Source organism: Lissotriton helveticus, chromosome 4_1 (assembly GCF_964261635.1).
Source record: "Lissotriton helveticus chromosome 4_1, aLisHel1.1, whole genome shotgun sequence".
Lineage (NCBI taxonomy): Eukaryota > Metazoa > Chordata > Amphibia > Caudata > Salamandridae > Lissotriton > Lissotriton helveticus.
In genome coordinates this window covers 1547685109-1547710452 of record NC_136063.1, presented here as the reverse complement: position 1 = coordinate 1547710452, position 25344 = coordinate 1547685109, and the positions used below count along the sequence as shown (strand labels likewise).

General features: G+C 43.0%; 1 protein-coding gene across 1 annotated transcript in view; it reads right to left on the bottom strand.

The window, feature by feature from the left end:
- Window positions 1-393: 393 nt before the first annotated feature.
- The window catches only part of LOC144827590 (maternal DNA replication licensing factor mcm6-like), a 520545-nt gene continuing 495594 nt past the window's right edge, over window positions 394-25344 (bottom strand). The window contains exon 17 of the mRNA XM_078685842.1: window positions 394-750. Coding sequence (XP_078541968.1) covers window positions 628-750 — 123 coding nt within the window. The 3' untranslated portion in view covers window positions 394-627. The remainder of the gene's footprint in view (window positions 751-25344) is intronic.

The window sequence follows — 25344 nt, the reverse complement described above, 5'->3', positions numbered from 1 at the left end:
AGCCAGAGATTATTTACTGAAACGTTTACATTTTTGTAGTCTGATTGTTTAGGCCTTGCAGGAGCAACTCGGTCACAATTCACATCAAGACTATCAGCTCTGGTTCTCACAGCTTCACAATTTGAATTCCTTCGGCAATATACTTCTATTGTGTGGACTAAGACACCATTAGACTGGCAAAAGTATATAGGCATGCATAGCAGAACTTGTGAAGTGCCACAATACATGCAATTGCAGAAAATCCTAATGCCCCAGGCAAGTGCTGTGAATATTTTCAACACGGGATAATGCAAAAAACACAAGTAGGAAGTCACAGCAGCATGAGCTATTTTATGTAATCTCTCAGCGCGCACTTTTATGAATTTAATTCAGTTTCACAAAAGAGAAACGTGTTTAATGCATAATCGTTTATTAATGGTTATGAAAATATTTAAATACCTAAAATTAGTTTGACATAAGTGCTTTTCATTTCTTTGTTCTTTTTTTTCCAAGTGATTTATTCAATCAGAAAAATGTACAAAGTATAGAAATATATTAACATGAATCATGAGGGAAGAAGAAGCACACTATTATTACAAGTACAATTATTTTGTATTCATTGAATCCTGCTCAGCAATCAGTCAAGTTTCAATCTTCTATGGAATAATTTGGATTAACAACTAGAAATGGGTCCTCTTCCAGCGTGGCTTCATCATCCCCGGTTTTGAATGCTTTTAACCCAGTTTTGTTGAGTTCTAATAAAATGTTATCCTGAAAGAAAAGTAGGTTGAGGTTATACACAGGTTCAAGAAAGAAAAAGGCATCTAGCCAAGCATCAATGTTGAAATATATATTTGTAATTGTAATTTATATTTATATAGCACATTTTCACCAACGGTCTCTAAGCGCTTGCTTTGGGAACCCGTCCTGGTTTTTCCCTGTGAGAACCCGTACTTGGCACCCCCAAGGTGAAAGCCAGGCATCCCGCCGCGGGAGGCCATAGTGGAGATTAAGCATGCTATTGCCCGGAGTTGCAGAGTGTGAACCAGTGATTCGAGCAGGCACCGAAGCGAGAATTATCAAGTCCGTGGACATTTTGGGCTCAAGACCCTGCCGCGTCGAGAATTGAACCCTGGACCCCTGTCTGACCTCTGCTTCATGGTCTGCCTCTTCTAACCATTGAGCCACACTTCTCCACGGCATCTTTAGGATGCTTTGGCTTACAAATTACATATTTAAATTTCCACAGGAATCTCATCTATCTAGCATGAATACTTCAATCATATATGATTGTATTTGTGACAAAATCGAAAATATATCAAGCTATACTGGACAAGACATTGAATATTGATATAATAAAATTATGTATATTATACATTGCAAGGTTAATACAAACTTAATAAATGTGTGCACAGTGAAATAAATGTCCACCGTAAAATGATGAAGTAAAGCCATTATGCTTTGACATCAGACCTGTTGGAGGCGGTCTGACTGCCGCAGTTGTGTCAGAAGTGGTCAGTCCGACCACCAGATTATGATGCATGCATCCTGTACTCCGACTAACCACTAAAAGAAAACTGACTTAGACATCCTTACTCTGACCTCCAAGATGGCGGTCAGAGAAGAGCAGCATCCATAGGGCAGTACATGGATCTCCAAACGCCGTCCGGATTACGATGTTGGTTTCAATCGACCCGACCGTGGTGGTCGAACGGACTGACTCAAGTTGTCAGAAACAAAGGATTTGGTGTGCAGACTCACCCAAATCAGCTTCACCTAACAGTCTCTGGCGTAGATCCCTTTCTGCAGGTCCCCTATACACTGCAACAGCTGAACCCCGAAGACTATGACCCTGTGTGTGCTGGAATGCAGGAAAGTCTGTAGGTGGCATGTATCCCTATTGATTGGACTGCGTAAAGATCACCACACTCCAGCAATGGGGTAAAAGGTGCACAAGGCATATCTCCACATAGATCATGAATATGCGTACATATTCCTGTGAGTTTGCACCCACTTGCAGTGACATATTCGGGGGCATGTGCACCATCATAGATAAGACCTCTGCAGTAGCAGTGGTTGTATTGTAAAATGACGGGGGTATATTCCTGGCCTCGGAGGTCAGAATCAGATTGCGGTTGTGGCTGTCAGATGGTTGGTTCAACAGGGATCGTAATAAGGCCCAAGTGTGATCAAGCCAAGTGGGGCGCTTTACTTTCTCTATTTTTCTTTGTTTCAAAAAACAGACTTAAAAAATTTAACTCTGGAGATGCACAGGTGTGCAGAACGGACAGGCAACATTGCAGTGATCCCATGGCAGTAGCCAACTGCTTAGATTGCCGCCTGGTTTAGAACGATTATTTATCTTATGCTCCAAAGCCTAAATGTGGCAATATATATTGTGGTTCAGTTCTACTGAATTGAAATGGTCACCCTCTAGTACTTTATTTGCAATAGTCCAGGTGCAACATCGCAGATAATTTTATGGATGCTCTTAAAGCTTACATCAGAGGTATTACAATCTCAGTGACTGCATTTTCAACTAAATTATAGGGGTAGGTGGAACGATTCATCCTGCCCAAGGAATTGGTGGAATTTGGGTCACTGTGTTACTCTTCAATACAGACTTCAAGCCAAATTGTGCCAATCTCTGTGTGATGGAATTTTTCTCCCAGAAGGTTCCAGGAAATGTGGGATAGCACGAGAGAGGCATTGTGTCCCCTAGCGCAAATTTCTAACACTGGTGGTAAGATGGCTGCTGCTCGAATAGATTTGCTGCTGCTCAAGCAGATTTTCTACTTGAGTTGCAGAAAACCCAACTTGAATGACTACACACTCTTGTGCAATGTATGGTGCCATTCGTACTGATTTTTCGAGCTGCTAGTGCTACCAGCACTAAATTGCATAATTTCCTCCCATTGGCAGAACTCTACGGAATCCCGTGGAGTTTTTATTTAACTCAGTTGAATTCTGCAGACAGAAGTGCCACGAGTTCTCACTAACCCTACTAAATTAAGAGAAAAATCTTCAAAACTGTACACCTCTTTATTATATCTGTTAGCAATACATAGAAATTAAAGCTACAGAAACTTCACTATGAATATAATGGACTACTCCATAAGCATGTAGGCCTTCAGATTTCTAATGAGAAAGTGAAACTGCATTTTATTAACAATAAAGAATGCATGTAAAGTGCTAATTTACATATCAAAAAGATACAACTCAAATGCCCGCTATAAAAGAGTAAATATTATGACTTTGCCGATTAAAAAAATGTACATGAATGAAAAATGTTTTGCTGAAATCTATACAATAAACCTCAAACAATATATCCCAGAGAAATGGATATCTTTTTTCGAAGCATGTAATTTACCTGTACCTTCTCATTCTGACAGACTAACTTTAAAGTAATAGGAGTGGTTCGTGTGGGCGCACTACGTGTTTATTAATGAAATTGTATTGGTTGTATGGTGCTCCGAGGTATCACTCTCCGATGAAAAGTGTATCAAATAACTCTAAAGGTTGCACCCCCATTGATATGGGGTGTGTCCCCCGGGCTCCAATGAATCCTTCTATTGGAGAAGGTTATTTCAAGGTAATCAATGAATCTGGACTACAATCTTTTCCTTATCGAAACTTGTAATGTTTATTTCATCTTGTTGTCATCACAAAGATGTCAAATTCATGATTATTCACTGTGTTTCATGATTAAACGTTTATACACTCCCAATGCATTTCGGCAATGAACATGCCTTCTTTCAGGGGATATTTCTATGACAAAGCAAATGATACAGAATTCAATATATTTACAAAAACTGTATTCTCTTTACAAACGTAATTCAGACAATCAATAATGAGGCGAAAAAAACAAGGAAATTATACTAAAATCACAGTGGTGTGGCTAAATCAATATATGGTAATGCATTCATAATCGAAACTAGAACGCGTTCCTGCCAGCAGTGTTTGAACCGCTATTAGTTAGACTGAGTGAGAAAAAAATGTGTGCTCGAATTTACCGCCGTTATAATAAGTGTGTTCTACAGGATACACTGGGTTCCGTGATGTGCTCGAATCTTAATTTAAAGAATACATCTGCAAACGTATATTAACCCACTGTGTTGTTAATTAAAGTTAGTCAAAATAACGAGGCATAAAAGCGCTCGAATGCGGGCTTACCGTTCGCACTTCGCGTGTTTGTTTTCATGAAACCGGAAACTGTGTACTGTGCCCCGGAACATCCGAGTGGGTTCAGGCATGTTGCTAAGCAACATCTAAATGTGAGTCGAAGGCATATATAAATGACTGCGGTGATTTACAATATTAAATCGGCTTGCGAGCTGCAATGAGCAGGGTAATAAAACGTCTGTATTTGAAATAAAGTGCAATATACTGCCAGTTGGAACTTGAGATTCCCTTTGTACTTTTCGTTGCATCAATAAAGTTCATTGTCTGAGAAAAAAACGGGTCTTAAACAGTATGAAAGTTTAGACTGTGTACAAGTAGTTCAACCTGTTTAAACTGTGAAATAATTAATATGAGGAGTTAAAATAAAAATCATAAATCAATCTGTAATTGTAAAGCCACTCTTCAGGTTTAAGGAACAGAAAATGTCTTTATAGGTAACAAGTAAATTCCATACGGTCATTAAGGCCATAGGGGGTCATATTGGTTAGAGTAGAAATCCGGTAATTCTCTCTCTGTAATAGTCTTTTTTTGTGATCTTGTCCTTCCACTTTAGGTATATTCTCCAGAACGCAGAATCTTAACTGGCTGATGTTGTGTCCTATTTCAATAAAATGTTGAGTCACCGTTGATTTGAGTTGTTTAGTTCTGATGTTCGATTTGTGTTCGTTCAGTCTTATTTTTATCTGTCGCTCAGTTTGTCCCACATAAATCTTACCGCAGGGGCATTTTAGCATGTACACCACACTTGGTGTCACATGTGGCAGTGGCTTTTATGTTGATTTTATGACCCTTCATAGGGTGATTGATGGTTGTTCCCTTAATGATGCTGTTGCAATGGTTGCAATTCCAGCAAGGGAGAGACCCTTTATAGGAGATAAATTGATTGTGAGATTGTTTTATGCGTTCACCTAGATTTTTGGTTCGGGTGTAGGCAAAGATGGGGTCAGCATCGAAAATGTTAAAATCTTTTTCAATTCGTAGGATCTCCCAGTGTTTTTTGATTATACTCCTGTATTTTCTGCTTTCTGTTGAATATTTAGAAACTACTGTGATGGATTCCTTAGTTGTGGATTGTTTCGTTGTCAATAGTTCCATTCTTGTTTTGGTTGCACAACGTTGTTGAGCCTGTTCGAGGATATGATCAGGGTACCCTCGTGCTTTGAATCTTGATGCCGTGTCAAGTAGCAGTTCTAATCTTTCAGGATCCGACACTATTCGTTTTGCTCTGATAAGTTGACTGTACGGTAAATGTTCCTTAAGAGGTTAAGGATGAAAGCTCAAATAGTGCATTGTGTTATTTCTATCCGTGCTTTTTCTGAATAGGTCTGTTTGAAAACCTGTCGGTGTTTTTGTAACTCACATCCAAAAATGCTATTGATTCCTCCTGTATTTCATATGTGAACTGGATGCGTGAATCTATATTGTTGAGTTGTAGGAGTTCATTTTCCAAGGTTTGTTTAGAGCCTTCCCAAAGGAGAAAAATATCGTCAATGAATCTTAGGAACATTCTCACCTGATTTTTCCAAATGGGTTTGCTAAGTATATTGTCTTGCTCAAATCTGCTCATAAAAATGTTGGCATAGGCTGGAGCTGCCGAATTTCCCATTGATGTTCCTGTTTTTTGTTGATACCACTCCTTATTCCATGAAAAATAGCTATGAAATGGCGTAAATTCCAAAAGTTCCATTAGGAATATTTTAAAACCATCCTCTAGATCTGTTCTCAATCAACAATATTCTATGGCTTCAATTCCTTTTGAGTGTGGTATTGAGGTATACAATGCTGTAACATCTACAGTACAGAGTAATGTGTCATCATAGTTTTCCAAATCCAATGCTTGTAGTTTTACTAAGAAGTCCGTTGTATCTTTGATGTAAGACTGTGTTGACATGACAATTGGTTGCAAATATCGGTCTAAAAATTTCCCCACTGGCTCGTGGATGCTTCGGATGGTTGAAACTATCGGTCTATAAGGGGGTTCTTGAGGTTTTTGTGTATTTTTGGTACTAAGAAAAATGTTGGACTTTTTGGATGTTCCTGTGACCAATATTTTTTGTTTTGTCTGTGATAATCCCCTTTTCCAATAAATTTGTGAGAATAGTGTCTAGGACAGCTTTGACCTGTACAGTTGGATTTGCATCAAGTTTCAAATATGTTTCTTTGTCCGAGACGTGAATGACTGCTTGGCTGTTGCAATAAATTAAGATGGTATTCATGATAACTATAGCTCCTCCTCTATCCGCTTTGGCACATGTTATGTCTTGGTTGGAGGCAATAGTTTTGAGGATATCCATTTCTTTTTGAGTGTGTTTTTTTTGTTTGGGTTTGCATTGCCAGTTCATCTTGGTTATGTCATTTTTTACCAATGTTTACCAATTGAAAAGGGGGGGCCCTCGGCCCCCCCGCCCGCATGGCGGCGCGGCGACCGCTTCCCCCCTTCCCCCCTTTGTGCCTCTCGGTGGTGGGGGCGGGCCCTTGGGGCGCGACCCACCACCGATTTGCCGGCGACCTCCCTGACGCGGATACCAGTGTAGAAGGTCCGGGTCAGGGGGGACGGGCTACTGGAGGGGTGGTGCGGGGGGGCGTTGCCCCCCCGCCTGGCTCCTTGGGAATAAAGAGGCGGGGAGCGCCCAGGAGACCCCCTTGTCCCTGGACGCTCCCTCACAGCACGGTGTGCCCCGCGCTCGGGGCTTCTTTATTTTATTAATTTTGCCTTTCTTTTGCAGGTTTTTAAGGTTAGCGCCGTTTGCAAGCTAGCGGTTCCGGAGCCGCGTTGATCCAGCCGCGTGGAGCCAGCCGCATCGTGAGAGTGGAGAGCCGCGGGAAACATCGCTTCGCCGGTTGAAGAACAGCGAGAGGAGACCCGTCGGGGAACTCACGGCGCCAGTGTGCAGAGCGGCTGGGGAGCGTGGTACGGGCCGCTCGAGGCTCCGTAAGGTGTTGTGCGGGGGCGGGTGCATCAGAAACGGGCGCATCGGCCGGCCGGTATAATTTGTGAGCAGCCGGGTGAAAGGAAGCAGCGGACTCGATATCGGAGTCGCAACTGTAGGTAAAACGCTAACCTAGAGCGGAGCGGGCAGTTTGGTTGGTCGACTTGTCTCTAATGATCGTTTTGGCGCGCATTCAAGTAAACGGCAAATCAGGCCGGAGTGGGCTAATTTAAATAAGCAGAGATAGCTCAGTTGCAAGAGCGTTAAACTAGTTTAGTACGTTCTACTGTTTAAGGAAGTGAAGCAGGGTCGACCAGGGCAGCACCTGGATGGGAGACCCCTCATGAAAGTGTGCAATTGTAGGGAAAAAGCGAATTGACATTTCATAACTGTTTTTTCATGACTGTCTTGCATTAAGTATTTTGCTATTTGTGACTTTGAACAAAGTGTGCAGTTGAGGGTAAGAAGTACATTCACTTGTTTCAGAATTATTCTGGCCTTGAGGGAGTGTTATTTTACTGTTGCTGATACAACGAATTTTAGTGGTGCACAGCACCAGAAAGGTTAACAGGGGGGGTTCAAGCCTCCACTGTATTTAAGCTGGGTTTTCCTAAATCTGCTCCTGCTTTTATCACACGGTGTTAATACATTTCTCTATTCCAGGCATTTAACGACACTATTGGTGCAATTCACTCACAGAGAGGACGTAAGGACGTAAGGACAGTCAGCGCGCAACCTGGTGTGGGGCGTGATCGCAGACCGATATCGCCGGCGAGTACGCAGGACTGGTCGGTAAGAGGGGTACGGGGGGCTGGCATTCATCGCTCCTGGTGGCCGCCGGGTGGGTCTACATTAGGTTTACTCACCCCTTACATAGCGGATAAGCCGGTGGTGTTGCGGTCGCCGTTGCATGGTGCTGAAAGCCCCCTGGTGACCCTCCACCTGAAAGGTACACAGTTGTGACATTAGGAGAGTAGGCAGCTGTTTGTTGGGGTTTTTTATCATGCCAGGGCCACGGGGTGGTAAAGGTGGGTCCAAGATGGAGGTGATGATGCGGGCCATGATGCGTGAAATGGGCGAAATTAAACAGCGGCTAGGGAAGGTCGATGAACTGGAAGCACGGATTAATGGGAGGCATGATGATGCCCCTGGCCCATCGGGTAGGCCTATTCGCCAGAGGGCGGCACCTTTGCCAAGGGGGGATTTTGTTACCCCGCCTAGGAAGTCTAAGCCCAAGAAACCCAGGTATGCCGCACCTGCCCCAGGGCCAGTAGTGCCGGTACCTGCCACGCCGCTAGCGGTCATCCCACCCCCTATTATACCAATGCCTATACTCCCAGCCCCCGCGGCGCCGGTGCCTGTCATACCGCCAGGAGATGCAGGGTCTGCTCCCTCACCGGTGGCCACGATCCCGGTTACAGGCTTGCTGCAACCGGCACCCGCCTTGCCTACTACGCCAGCACCACTGGGCATAACCCCAGTGGTGCCTGCTGTCCCAGCTGGGAATTTAGATTCAATGCCCCCTGAATTGGTGTCTCAGATAACGGCCTTGATGCCGTGGCTACAGAAGGGGGGTGCTTTCCCGACTTCTGCAGATCATGCAGCGGAGGCAGCGAGGTTTGTGGAAAAGATTAAATCGGCTGCAGTAGCCGACAGTGTTGCAGTGCCCGTATCTTCTCCCCTTGCAGGTTCCAGTCTTGCCCAGCAGAATGGAGCTAGTGGGCAGCCGGCCCCGGTGCCCGCACATGGTAAGGAGGTGGCGTTGCCGCTCTTGGGGGATGGTGCTCTACCTTCCAGGAGTGAGAATTTAGCGCAACATGTGTCGCAGACTGTGAAGGAGATGATTTGGGCAGATAAATATGTGTATATTTATTCATTGTTATTGGATAATAGGGAAATGGAGCATGCTAAGACACTGAAAGAGTGGATGCACCCAAGTGAATGGAGGGCTCAGTGTGCTAGATTTAGGGTTGAGGAAACACTGCTCAACTGGATCAACGCTTTTGCTGTATTCACGGCTATCAAGGCCGAACGACCTCCAGATTTACAGGCGCCATTGGCATGCTACCAGAGCAGGATTGTGGGGTGGAGTGAACAGTATTCTGGGGATGCGTGGGAAGGGTACGATTTGAATTTCAGGAAAGCATTAGAATTCAATCGATCATTAGCATGGGATACGGTGGACTCCATGTCATGGCATAAGCAGTTCTCCGATAATTCACCCCCCCCTCAGTTTTCCGGTTCGGTCAGGGTGTTCTCCGCGAGACCCCAACAGCCCTTTCGGCCCCCCCAAGCGAGTGAGGTACCTGGGAGGTTTAGGGCCGGTGGGGCAGAGAAAAAGGGGGTGTGCTGGGACTTTAATAGGCGCACCTGCACAAGGGCCCCGGGCGCTTGTAAGTTTAGACATGCATGTTCTTCCTGTGGTCACCCCTCACACCCAGAAACATCCTGCAGGTCCAAGCATGGGAACACGGGACAGAGGGGAAGGGGAAATCCATTTCTTTTTGAGTGTGTTTTTTTTGTTTGGGTTTGCATTGCCAGTTCATCTTGGTTATGTCATTTTTTACCAATGTTTACCAATTGATTTAGCCACACCACTATGATTTTAGTATAATTTCCTTGTTTTTTTCGCCTCATTATTGATTATGTCTGAATTACGTTTGTAAAGAGAATACAGTTTTTGTAAATATATTGAATACTGTATCATTTGCTTCGTCATGGAAATATCCCCTTGAAGAATGCATGTTCATTGCCGAAATGCATTGGGAATGTATAAACGTTTAATCATGAAACAGTGAATAATCATGAATTTGACATCTTTGTGATGACAACAAGATGAAATAAACATCACAAGTTTCGATAAGGAAAAGATTGTAGTCCAGATTCATTGATTACCTTGTAATACCCTTCTCCAATAGAAGGATTCATTGGAGCCCGGGGGACACACCCCACATCAATGGGGGTGCAACCTTTAGAGTAACTTTAAAGTAAACCATTTCTATGGCGGAACTTAATTCGTCTGTCAAATCTCTTAAAACAAAGGTGGCTGGTCCCGATGGTATTCCTGCAGAATTTTGCCAAGCTTTCTCTGCTCAATTGTTTGACCGTACTTACTCTTGACAGAATTTGGAGAAGTTGATTTAACATCTGAATCATTTAAAGACATTTTGACAATATCCAAAGCTGACAAATATCCCATTAAATTTTGATAGAGCGTTATGTTATTCAGAAATTTGTAGGGGTACATCATAATCACGGATAGTCCGCACCCATATATATTCTGGGTTGAACTAAGCATTTAGTCATTGGAAAATGTGGCTATAATGAATAATGTGTGTATGTTAGACAATTAGTTCCTGTTAGTAGGAAAATGTAAAACTACATTTAAACACAACTGCTTATTTCAAGTTTGAGAGTCATTTGTGTGTAATGTAATGCATTAGATTTAAACATGCACCACAAAAGTCTGCACGTGTAGAGATGCCTAAATGAGCCTTAAAGTAGAGAAATGTAATGTTTATAATTGCAATATTTTAAATGGTAGGTTTGATGTGTAAAGACCTGAAGTGAAAATGTACGTTTCGTAATGGAAAGGCCTGTTCGTGGTTTCTTACGTTAGCAAAATCGAGTAGGCCTGAAACAATTTTTCCTTGGGAAGGCTCTCAGTTAATGTAGTCAGCAGATATATGAAGGACCCTGCGAGGCAAAATGGCGGCCGTGGTGAAGGCTGTGTGAGCAGCCCTATCCTTTGCTCCAAGCAACCTCAGGAGGAGGAGGGGAGAAAGAACTTTTCCGTGCTTTCTGGCGGACCAGTACAAAGAACATCGGCATTTAATAATGCTTTCCAATTTTTAAAACATCTCTACGACATTTGGACAAACTTTTCCTACCGTAGTTAGCTGGCTCAGGTACTGGCGTTCTGGCGTCCTCCCACAGACCAACCCGGCTCTCCGGTTGGGCTACTTGGAGTTAATTGGTGTTTCCAGCCGGTGTGTTGCAGCCCCACGGATTGTTGCTTGCTGCCTGCTACGCGGTTTCCAGCGGCGGAGGAGAGTCTTGCCGTTGCCAATCCTGCATTTTTGCCGACACTTCTGAAAACTTGAATAGGCATACCCGTCACAGCTGTTCCGAATGCTGACGGATCTGTTCTACATTCAGCGGCGTGCTCCGCTGTGGCGTGCTACATTGTATCTGCTCTGGGCTCAGAGCAGTGTCTTTCCAGGATGCGGGGGAGCCCGTAGGAAAAAGATGCAGCCCAGAACTCCGGCGGCTACACGCGGCAAGACAGAAGAAAATGCTGGAGGCACTATGGGAAACGACGAGACGGTGGAGGTGGAGTAGACTCTCCCCGGTAAGCCTGCTGCCTGTAGGGGTAAGACTATTCAGAAGGGGATTGTATACTCCCCAAAGGCTGCTGAAAAAACGGCGGGGAGGAAGGGAAAAGCTCCACTCTTAAGACGCTCCCTGAACTATTTGAGAAACAATCCTCTAAACAGAAAAATGAAGCTGCTCAAATGAGTGGTTTAAATCCGGCTTCTTCGGATAATAATTGCAGCGTTGTGGGAGCTGGTGTTTCGGTAGCGTTGGCAGACCTGCAAGCTACGGAGAAGAAACGTGCCCCCCAGTGATGACTGATGGTGCTCCTGATTTAGTAAACTCAGTGCCACAGGAACTTGAGAATTTCTATTCTCTATCGGACTTTTCTTCAGACGACAGTACCAATGTTAGCAGGGATGGGGCTGAGTGCAGTAACGAGAGCAGCTCTATAGAAGGCGAAGGTGAATTAAGTGGCAGCCTAGATTTACCAAATGTTTCTGCCTCCACAGTAAGGAGACGTAAGAAGAGAGGTTCTCAACGGGTTGCGAGCAAGGAGACCGAAGTTAACCCGCCTGAGCTGGTAGAAGACGCTCCGTCCACATCTAAAATGCAGGAGATAAGTAGTTCGGCTAAACACTTAGAGGTTACTACTCAGGGTGTCAGTCTTATAGCTGAGGGTGCCGATCCTGATGATGGGCCCCCCAATGATCATCCCAAGGAAATCACTTTAACCACTATTCACAATATTTTGATGAGCCATCGTGCTGAAAGCAAAGCAGAGAACCAGCGTACACAGGCCACTTGTTCAAAAGTTAACGCAGTTCGCCGAGCCATTAAGTTATGTACGGAAACTGCCGATAGAGTCACGGAGGCAGAGGTAAGAATCTCTGCTTTGGAAGATGACAGTTGCGCAAAAACAGGAACTCGATAACATTAAGGCTCATAAAGACGATATTTCTTAGAAGCTATCCGGCTTGGAGAACCAGGCTCGTAGAAACAATTTGCGTTTCTTAGGTGTACCCGAGAAAAAAGAGGGGGCTGATGCTAGAGGGTTCATTATCGGGTTATTGAATGATGCTTTTCCAGAATTGACGACTTGGGATTGGTCCAAAGAAGTGCAACGAGCACACAGATTTCCTTTTGTAATAAGAAAGCAGTGTCAAGGGCAAGAAGAATATCCTAGGGCTATTCTGGTCTCCTTTAACAATTTTTTGGCCAGGGAAGCTATCTTTTCATTAGCCAGGCCCGATAAAAAAGCTGAAGGTATGAATTGTGAATTTTTTGTGAGACCGGACTATTGTCAGGCTACTGTGACTAAATGGTGGCAGTTACGCCAACTTATCCCAGATTTTCAGAAGAAAGGAGCCACCGTATTTCTACAAAACCTGGCGAAATTAAAAATCGTATTTAAGGGGCAGAGTAGATTCTTCTTTTCAGAAGTCAAAGCTAAAGAATATTTGGACTCTATGATAATATATGATAGGATATTGTAATATATTACTTTCTGATCGAATAAGCTGCATTCTAATGTATTTTTTTTTATGTATGCTCGCTTAGACGCTTTACGTGCTTGTAAAATTAGTTCTCCTTCCTCCTGGGGGGGTGTCTCAAGGGTGGAGACATGGCACGCCATTTTTTTTAGGAACTGGATGTTCCTCTGCCTCATATATTGGGGAGGGTGGAGTTCAAGGTGGGAGGAGGGTGGGGGGGGCAGGGTTGGTGGTGGGGTTGTAAGGCAGTGGCAGTTGCTAGTGGTCAGGTTCTTTGGCACAAATTCTGTTTTGTTTCATCTCTGAGATTTTTTATGTCTGTATCTTTTTGTGAATTCAGGAAAGAAGAAATAATAATTATATTTTTTTTTGGCCCACAATTAGGTTATAAATGGATAGGAAGATAAAAGTATGTTCTCTAAATATTAATGGCCTTAATGACCCCAAAAAAGAAGGAGTTCTACGTAGATTGATTCAGTTGCTATGTCTTGATATTTTGTGTATACAATAGACACATATTCCTTGGGATAAGCGAACGCTTTTGAGAAATCTGGGGCTTGAATTACTAGTAACTTCTAAACAAACGGGGGTTAAAAGAGGTATCGCGATTTGTATGAAAAAAGAGAGTTGGTAAATGTGTTAGAACTTTAGCGGACAAATGGGGGAGATGGGGTCTGGCAGAATTAGTTGTGGAAGGTCATACGTTTACTATATGTTGTTTATACGGTCCTAATTTGGATGATGGCGAAATATTTAATACTGTTAGCTCGGAATTGTCAACCTGGCCTCAACCCATAATTTTGTGTGGGGATTTGAATGTCCATGTCGAATAAAACTGTAATATTAGATCTAATTTGAAATATACTGGTCGTAAGATTAGAACTTATAGAGCTTTAAGAGAATTAGCTCTAGAGAACGGATTATTCGATGTGTGGAACAGGTTGCAACCTAATGACTCTGGATATACTTTTTTTTTCAGTCCCCCACCAGAAGTTTGTTCGCCTAGACTATTTTTTTATTTCATCATCATTTATGCAGAATGTGGGGATAGAGCTATTACCACAACTGGTTTCTGATCACAATCCGGTCATACTGGAACTAAGGCTCCCTTTAAAAGTCCTAAATTGAACTCACAATGGTCCTTTCAAAGAACTCTGTTGCTTGATGAAGAGTACCTTCAATATATGGCCAAAATTATTAAGGACTTTTTTCTCTACAATAATGAGACAGCCTCAGTCCAAGTTGTGTGGGATACTTTTAAATCTGTTGTTAGAGGCGAAACTATTAGTTACTCCAACTTCAAACGAAAGAAAATGCAGGTCCCGATGTAGCTGCCGCACTGCCCCCCAACTATGCTATCGCTAGAGTAGACAGAGAAAGACAGCTTGGAGGGGGTATTGCTGTGATTTTTAACAGGAAGTTTAACTGTGATCTGAATGTGGTTGATATTCCTGGCTGCGAAGCAGCTTTTTTTTAAATTGCACTGAACCCTAACTTCATGTTTTCTGGTTTTTTGATTTACCGACCTCCTGGAAATAGCAGTGTTTGGGCTGCGAATCTGGTTAATATCATCTCGCCCTATTTCCTTAATGCCCAAAACTTGACTATATTGGGTGATCTAAATCTCCATTTGGAGGATACATCAAACAGTATAGCAATGAACCTCCTGGAGGATTTTTCTACCCTGAATATGACACTGCAAAATGAGGGCCCTACCCATAAAGCGGGACATTTGTTGGATCCTATCATATCCAACATTCAGGAGTTAAAATGGTTAAATACTGATCCTATCTGTTGGTCTGACCATTTTTTAACGCGCTTCAGTATTACTCTTAGAGAGTCCAAGCAGTCACGCTCTATACAGCCCCCGATCCGTATGAGAAATTGGAAAAGGCTGGACTTGGCTGAATTGCAGAATGCATTAAAAATATCCCCCCCTGTTTTGGGCTGTGATATGGATAAAAATGCACTAGAAACCCACACTTGGTTGGAGAGAGCAGTTGATACTTGCTTACCTATTTCCAGGTGTAGAGGGAATGTTCACCGTCCACCGGCTCCCTGGTACACTGAAGAACTCAAAATTGAAAAGACTAAGTGCAAAGCGCTCGAACGGAAATGGCGCAAACACTATGACTCCTCAAAAAAAGAATTATACCGTAAGGCGAGAAATCTTTATCATTCGGCCTGCACGAGAGCCAAAGCCTGTTATGTAGCAGACACTATTAACACTGCTACCAACAAAGCACGGACTCTTTTTAACACAGTCAAGGAACTCGCTGGAGCAAACTCTATGGCTGTCGCAAGTCCCCTCACCGCACAAAAATGTCAAGATCTTGCCACTTATTTTGTGGGAAAGATTGAGACGATCATTGCTAACATCAATCTCCCGGTGAGTGATGGCAGAGAAGTTCCGCCCTTAGTTAGATCAACAGGATACCGGCTTGACTCCTGGCAACCCATCTCCCTGGACACTCTGAAATCCTTGGCTACTTCTATTAAGTCAGGCTCCCCTAGTGACCCTCTTCCTATTAGCATCCTGAGCCAACTTGATGACTTTGCCCTGAGGATCATTTTGGATACTCTAAATGCTTCTATTCACCTGGCAAAAGTCCCAGCATCCTGGAAGCATGCCATGGTCAGCCCTCTGTTGAAAAAGCCATCTGCAGATCCTGAGGTGCTGGCCAACTATCGCCCCATCTCCCTGTTGCCTGCTTTTTCTAAAATTTTGGAGAAGCACATCAACGGTGTACTTACTACATTCACGGAGAATAACAACTTACTCCATTTCTCCCAGTCGGGTTTCAGGGCGGGCCATTCTACCGAGTCCGCCCTCCTGGGAGTCACCGAGAGGATCAGGGAGCTCTTGGATGAGGGGCAAACGGTTGCGCTTGTTCTGCTCGATTTAAGCGCAGCCTTCGACACCATCTCACATAACAGACTGCTTGTCAGGCTGAGTGAGGATGGTGTCGGAGGTACTGCACTGGATTGGATCGAGTCCTACTTGTGCAACCGGACGTTTCAGATCTCGTCCTCTCAGGCTCAGTCTAACACTTTTGTCTCGCCCCATGGTGTGCCTCAGGGCTCAATTTTGAGTCCATTATTTTTTTAACCTGTATCTTCGCCCCCTTGCCGATCTAGCAGAGCGAGTAGGTCTAGAACTTATGACCTATGCGGATGATTCGCAGATTATCTTTTCTCTTACCAACTCAGAGCCTTCATCCCCCTCTGCGCTGAAATCAGGTCTGCACGAAGTCTTCAGCTGGATGTCAACTAACCAGCTGAAGCTCAACGGGGAGAAGACGGAGATTCTTCTCCTTGGTAAAAACAGAGACCTGTGGCAGGATACTCACTGGCCGCCTTCTTTGGGCACTTTTCCTATTCCGGCGACCCAAGTCAGAAACCTTGGGGTGTGCATTGATGATTCACTATCAATGAAACAACAGGTTAACAAAGTGGCTGGCACCTGTTTTACCATCCATAAATGGCTGCGGAAGATTATCTGGATGCTGCCTGTTGATACCCAGAAGACCGTAGTGAATGCACTTATTACATCTAGGCTTGACTACGGTAACATCCTATACCTGGGTTCCAACTTAGCCGTGACCAGGCGGCTTCAGTTAGTCCAGAATTCCGCAGCCAGGCTGCTGTGTAAAATCCCTAGGACAGCAAGGATTTCCAAGCACCTTAAAGACCTACACTGGCTTAGGGTTGAGAACCGGATTCGGTTCAAAGCCTTGACCTACATGTTCAAGATCAGGGCAGGAACCGCTCCAAAATATTTGCAAAACCTAGTCAGGCCCTACTCCCCGGTACGAGATCTTCGCTCTTCAAATGGAGCAAACTTTGTGGTCCCTAGATTTAAACTGGCCAGAGTGGGAGGGAAATCATTTTCCCATCTGGGTCCGGTCCTCTGGAACTCCCTTCCTCTAGTTTTGCGAAAAGAGGAGAATTTTGCCAGCTTTAAGAAAGGCGCCAAAACCTGGCTTTTCAACAAGTAATTATGGTCTTCTGGTTTTTTGTTGCTTTCTGTATTGTTTGGTCTCTTAGTCCTGGCGCCGGGAAACCCTTTGTGGGTATCTGTGCGCACTATAAATGCAAAAAATAAATAAATAAATATAAATAAATAAGAATAAATTAGCTCAAATTCGGGATGCCGAATTAAATCTAGTCTTAGCACTCAGAAATGGTCATGGTGCGGACGAGGCTCAGCGCCTTTTAACTGTTGAAAGGTCTGTCTTATATTCTTATATAACAGATCAGGTGGTGGTTAAATATAAACAGCACAGGGCTGAATGTTATGAATATAGTGAGCAAACGGGGAGGATCTTAGCTCGGCGGCTTAGACAGAAGGCTATGCAAAATGAAATAGTCGGAGTTGGAGATTTAGAGGGAGCACTACAGGAGACCAGGGTAGGGATACTGCAAGCATTCAATTCCTTTTATAAAGTTTTATATAACAAAGATAATAATGAAACTAATACAGCCAGTGCCCCTATGGATTATTTGAATAATATTGATAACACACCACTTCTTGTAGATCAGAGATTCTTTTACAGCTCCTATTACATGGCAGGAGATTGAAACGGCAATTCTTAGTCTTGCTCCTGGGAAAGCAATGGGGTCAGATCAAATCCCTCCTGAATTTTATCGTACTTTTAGAAATATGCTCAAACCTGAGCTAATCAAAGTCTATCATCAAGCTTTTCAAGGGAATCCACCTGCTTCGTGGTCTATGGCTACTATTGTAGTATTTAACAAGAAAGGAAAAGATCCAAAAGAGTTAAGCTCATATCGTCCAATATCTCTCATTACATCAGACAGTAAAATCTTTTCTAAAATTCTAGCTAACAGATTTAACAATATAATGCCCGATTTAGTGTGTAAGACTCAGCATGGTTTTATTAAGAAGAGACACCACAGATCATGTTAGACGCATTATTGCTCTGTTAGACTGGGCACACGCCACGGAATCCCCGGTCGGGGTCATCCTGCTGGACGCTGAAAAAGCCTTCGACAGGGTTGACTGGGGGTTCCTGTGGTCTGTCCATGTTTGGAAGGGCTTTCCATTTGAATTTATTACGGCCATTCAGGCGCTTTATTACAACCCTACGGCAATGATTCGTATAGGAATGCAGATGTCTGACCCTTTTTCGATCAGTAGGGGAACAAGACAAGGTTGTCCTTGCTCTCCACTACTCTTTGCGTTATACATAGAACCATACCTGATTAAACTTATGCGAGATACAAGGATTCCTTCGGTTAAATTGCATCAGTCTGAGCACAACGTCCTTGCCTATGCAGACGACGTCGCCATTGTGACTACTGATGCTGTCTTAGCGCTACCAAAAATTGTAGAACTGGCCCATGAGTTTGGTAGGCTCTCAGGATACAAGCTCAATATCTCAAAAACCCAAATACTACATTCCTCTACTGGTCGACCAGGTGGTGTCGTTCTGGCTTCGACAGCTACATATCTTGGTGTTACAATTTCTCCGAAGGTAGAGGACATAGTCCGGCTTAATATGGATCCTTTGTTAGTTTCGAGACTGAATAATCTGCATCTATCCCTTGTTGGCCGCACAAACGCTGTGAAAATGTTGATACTTCCAAAGTTTCTTTATTTTTTTCGCACCATACCACTTGTTTTTTCCTCATCAGTTTTTAGTAAAATAGATCGAACCATATCTAGGTTTTTATGGGGTTATCGCCGTACCAGGAGATCCATTAAGTGGTGTATTCTTCCGAGAATACGTGGCGGTTTAAGCATCCCTAGTTACCGACTATTATTGGGTCATTACTAAATTGATGGGAATCTTATTATTCCAAGATTACAGTTTAGACGAATCTTTAATACCATCTATATATGAAATGTTGTTGGGAACTGAAGTGCGTCAATGTCTGGTAAAATTCTCAGAACCCAGTTATTATAAAAAAAACAAGTTCAAGATTATGATATCTGTATTCCAGCTATGGAAACAAATTAATAAGAAATTCAATTTCCTATCTAAGCTGAATTACTATACGCCACTATTTGGGAACCCTTTACTGCCTGGGATTTTTTCTGATCCAGTCATGCACTGATGGCACGGTCTTCAGATTTGTTTACTTGGGCAGTTATATCAAGATGGATCGTTTCGTTTGCTGAGTTACAGATGCAATTTGACCTCACTAGAGGTGATTTTTTAAAATTTCTGCAGATTCGCAGTTTTTTGGAATCTAATAATCTACTACACACTGATTTAATGCATACGTCTGACGTTTTGAAGAGCTGTAGGAAGAAAAATAAAATCGGTGTAATTTATCAATTAATGTTAAACAGAGTGCCAGATAACTTAGATTTCTATGTGGAGAAATGGCAAAGAAGTCTGGGAATTGATATTTCTAGGGCTCTAGAGGTGGGTAATAGGGTCCTAGTTAATGGCTCCCTTAAAAGTCAGCATTTCATGTCTGTCTTTGACCTGTATTATACACCATCAAAACTAGCAAAATGGACAGCTCTAAAGGTGACTGGATGTAGCCGTTGTGGGCTTTTTGCCGCTGATTTAAATCATATGCTCTTTTGTTGCCCGAAACTTGTGCAATTTGTGTTTAAAGTTCAAGAATTCTTGAATATTGTGTTGAATGTTAATATTATTTTATCACCTGTATTAATAATATTTGGAATTCAAATGGAACTTACCGAGTTATCGGCAGCTGTAGAAGGTTTTCTATTTATTGCAATGGCAGTATTACGATATTGCATAATCTCCCGCTGGCTTGACACGGATTCGCCAACGTTTTATCATTGGCAATCTAAACTATTAAATATTTATAGGCTGGAGAATGCTGTTTACAAATTTAAGGGTCGGAAAAGGAAGATCTTTGGCCAAAAATTATGGTCTCCGATCGCAACTTGGATATGAGAATTCGGTTTAGTTTTTTTTCTCGCTTAGGGTGTTTCTTCTTTCTGTAGTTTCATGGTCATGATTAATTGTGCCTTCTTCTGCTTTATGTACTGTATGCTATATTTGCTGTATATGCAATTTACCACTGCCCAAAAAACTTAATAGCTTTTGTGATGTAGGGATGTCACATTAGTGGTGGAGCAGGGATAGACTTAACCAATTTTCTTTTTCTGTAAAACTGATGAAGTCTAATTTGGATATTGGATCAATTGTTGCTTCTTTAATCTTTTTAGAATTGCTTATCCTTTTCACGTTGCACCGAATTAGGTTAATCTGTAGAATGAATTTCGTACTAGTGCCCATGTATTTTTTCAACCTCGTTATGAGGTGCTTGTATGTCCAGTTATTTTTGGCTTTGTAATAAACCCCTTAAATTTTAAGTCTTAGTCCAGTCTTCTTTTCTGAGTCGTAGTTAATGAGGCCCATTGTTAGAGGGGATTGTATAGGTTCTCACCTTTACACTTCTCAGCAGATAAAAAAGTCCAGTCGACCAAAGATCCTTATGAATGGTAAGATCTGATAAAATGATATCAGGATCTGGCATAATCAATTTCTATTTACTGATCTGTTTCATTACCAATAGCTACAAAATATCTGCAAACAGACTCCTTAAAGTACTAAATAGTATAATTAAACACTGTTTTTAAAGTTAGATTTTCAGCTAATACCATGTTCAAATGCCATGTATTATACAATGTGCATTCTATACAAGACGACAGGGGGCTCCTTGCATTAGATGCTAAAAAAGATTTTAATAAAGTGAACTGGCAATTTTTTGTTTTGTGTTATGAATATTTGCCAACTTTGTGATCATTTTAGAGAAATGATCGCAGTTCTATATGCTCAACCTTAAGCTATGTTATTAATGAGCAGCCGTTTTTCTTTTCAGTTAGAGAGTTACGAGACAAGGTTGTCCATTATATTTTTTTTTATTTTTAGTAGCTTTCAAACCTCCCATTTGTCTCATCAGAAATTCAAAAACAAAAAAAGGGCATCTGCATTAAAAATGCTGCTCTTGAGATTTCTGCCAATGCTGGTGACATTTATTTATAAGCATTTCTGAATGTTCCAGTCCAATGATACCAAACCCCACATAAATATACTGTTTTTACCCATTAAGAGGTTAATAATCAGTCCAACATTCTGTTGTGTAAAGACAAAATTAAATATCTTGGTATTTTCTCTAATTTGATAAAGGACACAATAAAATTGTGACAATATTAATATTATCTAAGAAGTGTTGAAATTGGTGAGATAAGATTGAAGATATTAAATGGCAATTATCCCACAGATATTTTATGTGCTTTCAGTGTTCCCTGTTTTATTTCCAAATACTTTCTTCAGGTACATAGATAGAATTATTTCCAAATTTAATGGGAACTAAAAAACACCTAAAATGCAATATATTGAGAACATGTCAATAAAATAGGGTTACTGGCTTTCTCAAATACTATAAAGCTTTTCTAACTCAAAATTAAATTACTGTTTCAGGAGCTGAAATCATCCAGTTTACCTAAATGGGTTCAAGTTGAACAAAAGCTAACCCCTTCTCCAGGAATTGACAACAAACTCCTTCAAAGGGAAATAGTTTTGAAAAAGCTGCTGAACATCTTGCACCCTAGGGGGCTAAATGAGATGGAAGATGTCTTGTGTTTTTAGGGGTTACGGTTATATTAATGCATTTGCAAATGTATTGCACAGTATATAATTATGTATTCTTTGTACATTTACTTTTCAATTACCTTCTATTACATTTCATTCATTTTGATTTTTGTTGACTACTTTTGAGCATGCCTCGAGGAGCTCTTTGTTGGTTTTATATTGGGGCATCTGGCCACGGTGGTGTATACTTTGTTTCACTTCAGCACATACAGTTCTGAGACTTGATTAAACTCTTACCTTAGGATACTGCCATGAGTGGCAGAATTCTTCATACTAGGTTTTGTGTGGGGACAGGACTGCTTTGCTGGCCCTGAAAGGGCTGCTTTGATGCCTGCTGCCTGCCTTGAACCCTAAAAGGCCTGCCACGCTGCTTGAGCTCTGGTTCATCACTTGAACCCAGGAATACCAGAGTGACTCCAAGGGCTAGTTGGCTGGCCTTCTGATGACTTATGGACAGAAAGTGCTCCAACCATCTTAAACATGCAACTAGCCAGAGTGAGTTCTACCCCCCCCACACCTCCCAATGTGGTGCCCCTCCAGTCCTGAACTCTTGGTGGTTGTGCTAAAGGTGCCCAGATAGCCAAAATCCAAAACTTCGGTGTTGGACTTGGCCCCTTTGGCAGGTTCACCACAAAACTTTTTGCATTCTCCTAGCCTTTTTCTGTAACCTGGCGTTGGTGGTTTTAGGCCTCAGGGCACTTTAGTACTGTGGTCTAGTATAACGTGCATGCGCTCTGTGTACATTGGTGAGATTTGCCTGCCCTCCCATAGGAATGCATTGGGGATTCCCTGATCAGTGTGTGTTAGTGGTAATTCATGGTATGTGAGAAGCAGAGTGGTCAAGTTTGGTATGTATGAAATTGTGAAAATAAATGCTGAGCAATGGTGTGCACAGATTTATTATGACTATGGGAGAAATGCCACTTTTAGAAGTTGGCATTTCTGTGTTCCTGACTAATGTGAATTGCATGTCTGGCTTGTGAGTGACAGGGGCTCGGAGGTGTATGTGGCTGCAGGAGGGGCAGGGTGAGTCCGCGCTGGGCTGAACAGGACATCTGTGCTGGGAGTAGTGGGAGGAGTAATCCTTACTGAATAGGAATGTGCCTGCCCTGTACAATGCTGTCTCCACCGGTCAGGCAAAGCTGTGCCTGTCCGTGGGCGAGGCTTCTGGGAGGAAAGGGAAAGCACGCATGTATGAGGTCCCGGAGCCTCCCAGGCTCCATGTTGAAGTGCCGAGTACCAGGAGGGGGCCCGGGTGATGTAGGGAGAAGAGCCAGCCGGAGGGAGGCGGAAGTCAGCAGATGCCGAGCGGGGCTCTCATGAGAGGGAAGCCCCGCGTATGCCCGGGTGAAGCGAGGAGACCAGACGAGGTTGAGAGTACAGCCTCCAGAGAGCCCGGGTGAGGAGAGCCTGTCCCACAGCTGGGTGAGTGGAGATGGCGGGAGGGTGAGGGGGGGGAAGACTAGGTCAGGGCACAGTGTCGGTGCCCATTTCATGAGCTGCCCCGCCTTATAGAGGGCAGCTCCAACGTTGGGCATAAGTGAATCAGAAGTCCCTTAGTGGGACAAGAGAGGGAACAGTAGTGCCCGTGGTTTCATGGCTGATCCCAGCTGTTCTGCGAGAGCGCAGGCAGCTGCAACAATAGGGGCAGAGTTATTTAGAGCACCCCGGTGGGGCCCTGAGGGCACAGTTGTGTCAGGGCCCAGTTGCTTTGTCCTCCGCTGCGCTGCACCAGAGCGGGCCGCTGCAACGGTTCTGCCTGTTTGTCCAAAGGGCAGAGTGAGTGTCCAGGTGCAATTTGATGTCCACAGCTGCACAGCAATTAGCGTCAGCTGCTACGTTTAGGCCACAGTTCTTTGGGGGCATTTTGAAGGAGATAGGAGTGAGATGCACTCCTCTGCCCGAGCACAATGGTGCACTTTGGGTTCTGCTGCCTTGGCAGCAGCCCTGACATTTTGGACATATGGCATTTAAGCCCCATTCAGAAGGCCAGTTGGCCAGGGGGACTGTTAGGTTTGTAGGGCGCCAGGCCTTAATGTGATTTATGTGTTGCTAGGAAATGAGATTCATGTCCTGAAAGTTATGCACCGTGATTTATGCCTCTACTGTGGTTTATGTTATGAGGTTTTGCATATGGTGATTTCTGCTGTGGGGTTACTGTCTAATGTGTTTAGCCTTATGAGATGATTGCATAATTTTTATGCTGGTGAAGTTGGCGCAGAATGCATTTCACGCCTAAATGTGATAGTGTGCATTATATGGTTTATTTTACAGGAGGATGCGGAGTACAGTGTTTGCCAGTGATTACTGGTTGTACGTTTTTGGTATGTCGTACATTTACTAATTTCACTTTGTGATGGTACTGAGAGCGGTCCAGTTGGCCCTGTCAGGTGTGCATAATCCCTTGTAGATATTACCTAGTGCAAGGTGGCACAATGTTTATTATGTGATTACTATTCTAATGTGTTATGAGAATACAAAGGCTATTTTTAACATAACCTTGTGTGGAGATTCTTTTGAAGTGTGCCTGGTATGTTGTTGCTGTATGTGTGTTGCGCAAACGCTTTACACATTGCCTCCGGGATAAACCGGACTGCTCGTGCCAAGCTACCAAGGGGGTGAGCAGGGGTTATCTTTGGCGTGTAACTCCCTTGCCCTGACTAGAGTGGTGGTCTCTGCCTGGCTTTGACGCAAGCCTTAGCCAACAAGAGATCCCATTTCTAACATTCAGACTTTAACAAATCTTGGCTAGAAACTGCTCCGACAACTGAGATAAGACTGGGATCAACCTGCTCGTCCATCTGCCCAAGGTGAATTGCCGGTTGACCGGACTTCGTGGCAGCTCCTGCTACCTTCTTCACAGCAGCAAATCTTTGATAGTGGTCCTTCCCCAAAGGGATATCAGGCTTCCTGGAAATCTCATCTGCTACAGACCCAAGTTTCGTCCCACTGGAGATTTAAAAACTTCCAAAAATATTACTAATTCCGAACGTAGAAATCTTCACCACGAGTTTGTCCAGTGGCTTCCCGGACAATGACCTCTATCCTGAGACATGCCTGCAGCCTGAACTTTACTTTCCAAGAACTCTTTTCTTCAGGTTTTGAGTAAGTGTGAAAATAAGTGGTGACCGGACCCAATCCACTGCCAGTATCTGACTCGCGCTCCACCGAGGTCAATCATATTTTTCAACTTTGACCAGACCTTGCTTTACTTGATGTCCTTAGTGCTTTGATTTTTTAGGCATTGTTTTTGCCTTGAAATTTTAAAATTCATAACTCCGGGTGTACCGATTGTCTGTCATTTAAGTAGAAACAGAGCAAAATGTAACGCATTATTTGACAAATTGGTGAGATATTTTGCTTATGTTGTGTTTTCACTTTATTACTGTTTTAAGTGTTATATAAATACCATACACATTAGCTCCAAGTTAAGCCTGAATGCTATAGTGCCAAGCTACCAGAGGGTTGAGCACAGCTTTTTTTCTACCACTATCTTCAATTGTAGTGGGGCTACAAGAAGAGTTGCATCCTCAGATTTCCAATTGAAGCTTATGTGTACTAGTGCTCAAACGATAAACAAATGTATATGTGCAGTACTTTTCAGGAACTTTACAATTATTTTCCTGGTGTTCATGCCACTCAGCTTTGCACAGTTTGCTAATCATAATGGATTGGATAAATTGGTAAGTTCCATTCATTAAAGATTGAGTTGGTTCTAGAAAACTAGTTGTTTCAAGTGTCTGTGGATGCAGAACTGGCTATTACCCTCAGCCCTAGTATTACCTTTATCACACAAGTGAAGGAAAGCTTCTAAAAGCCAAGTTCTCCGTTCAAAACCAT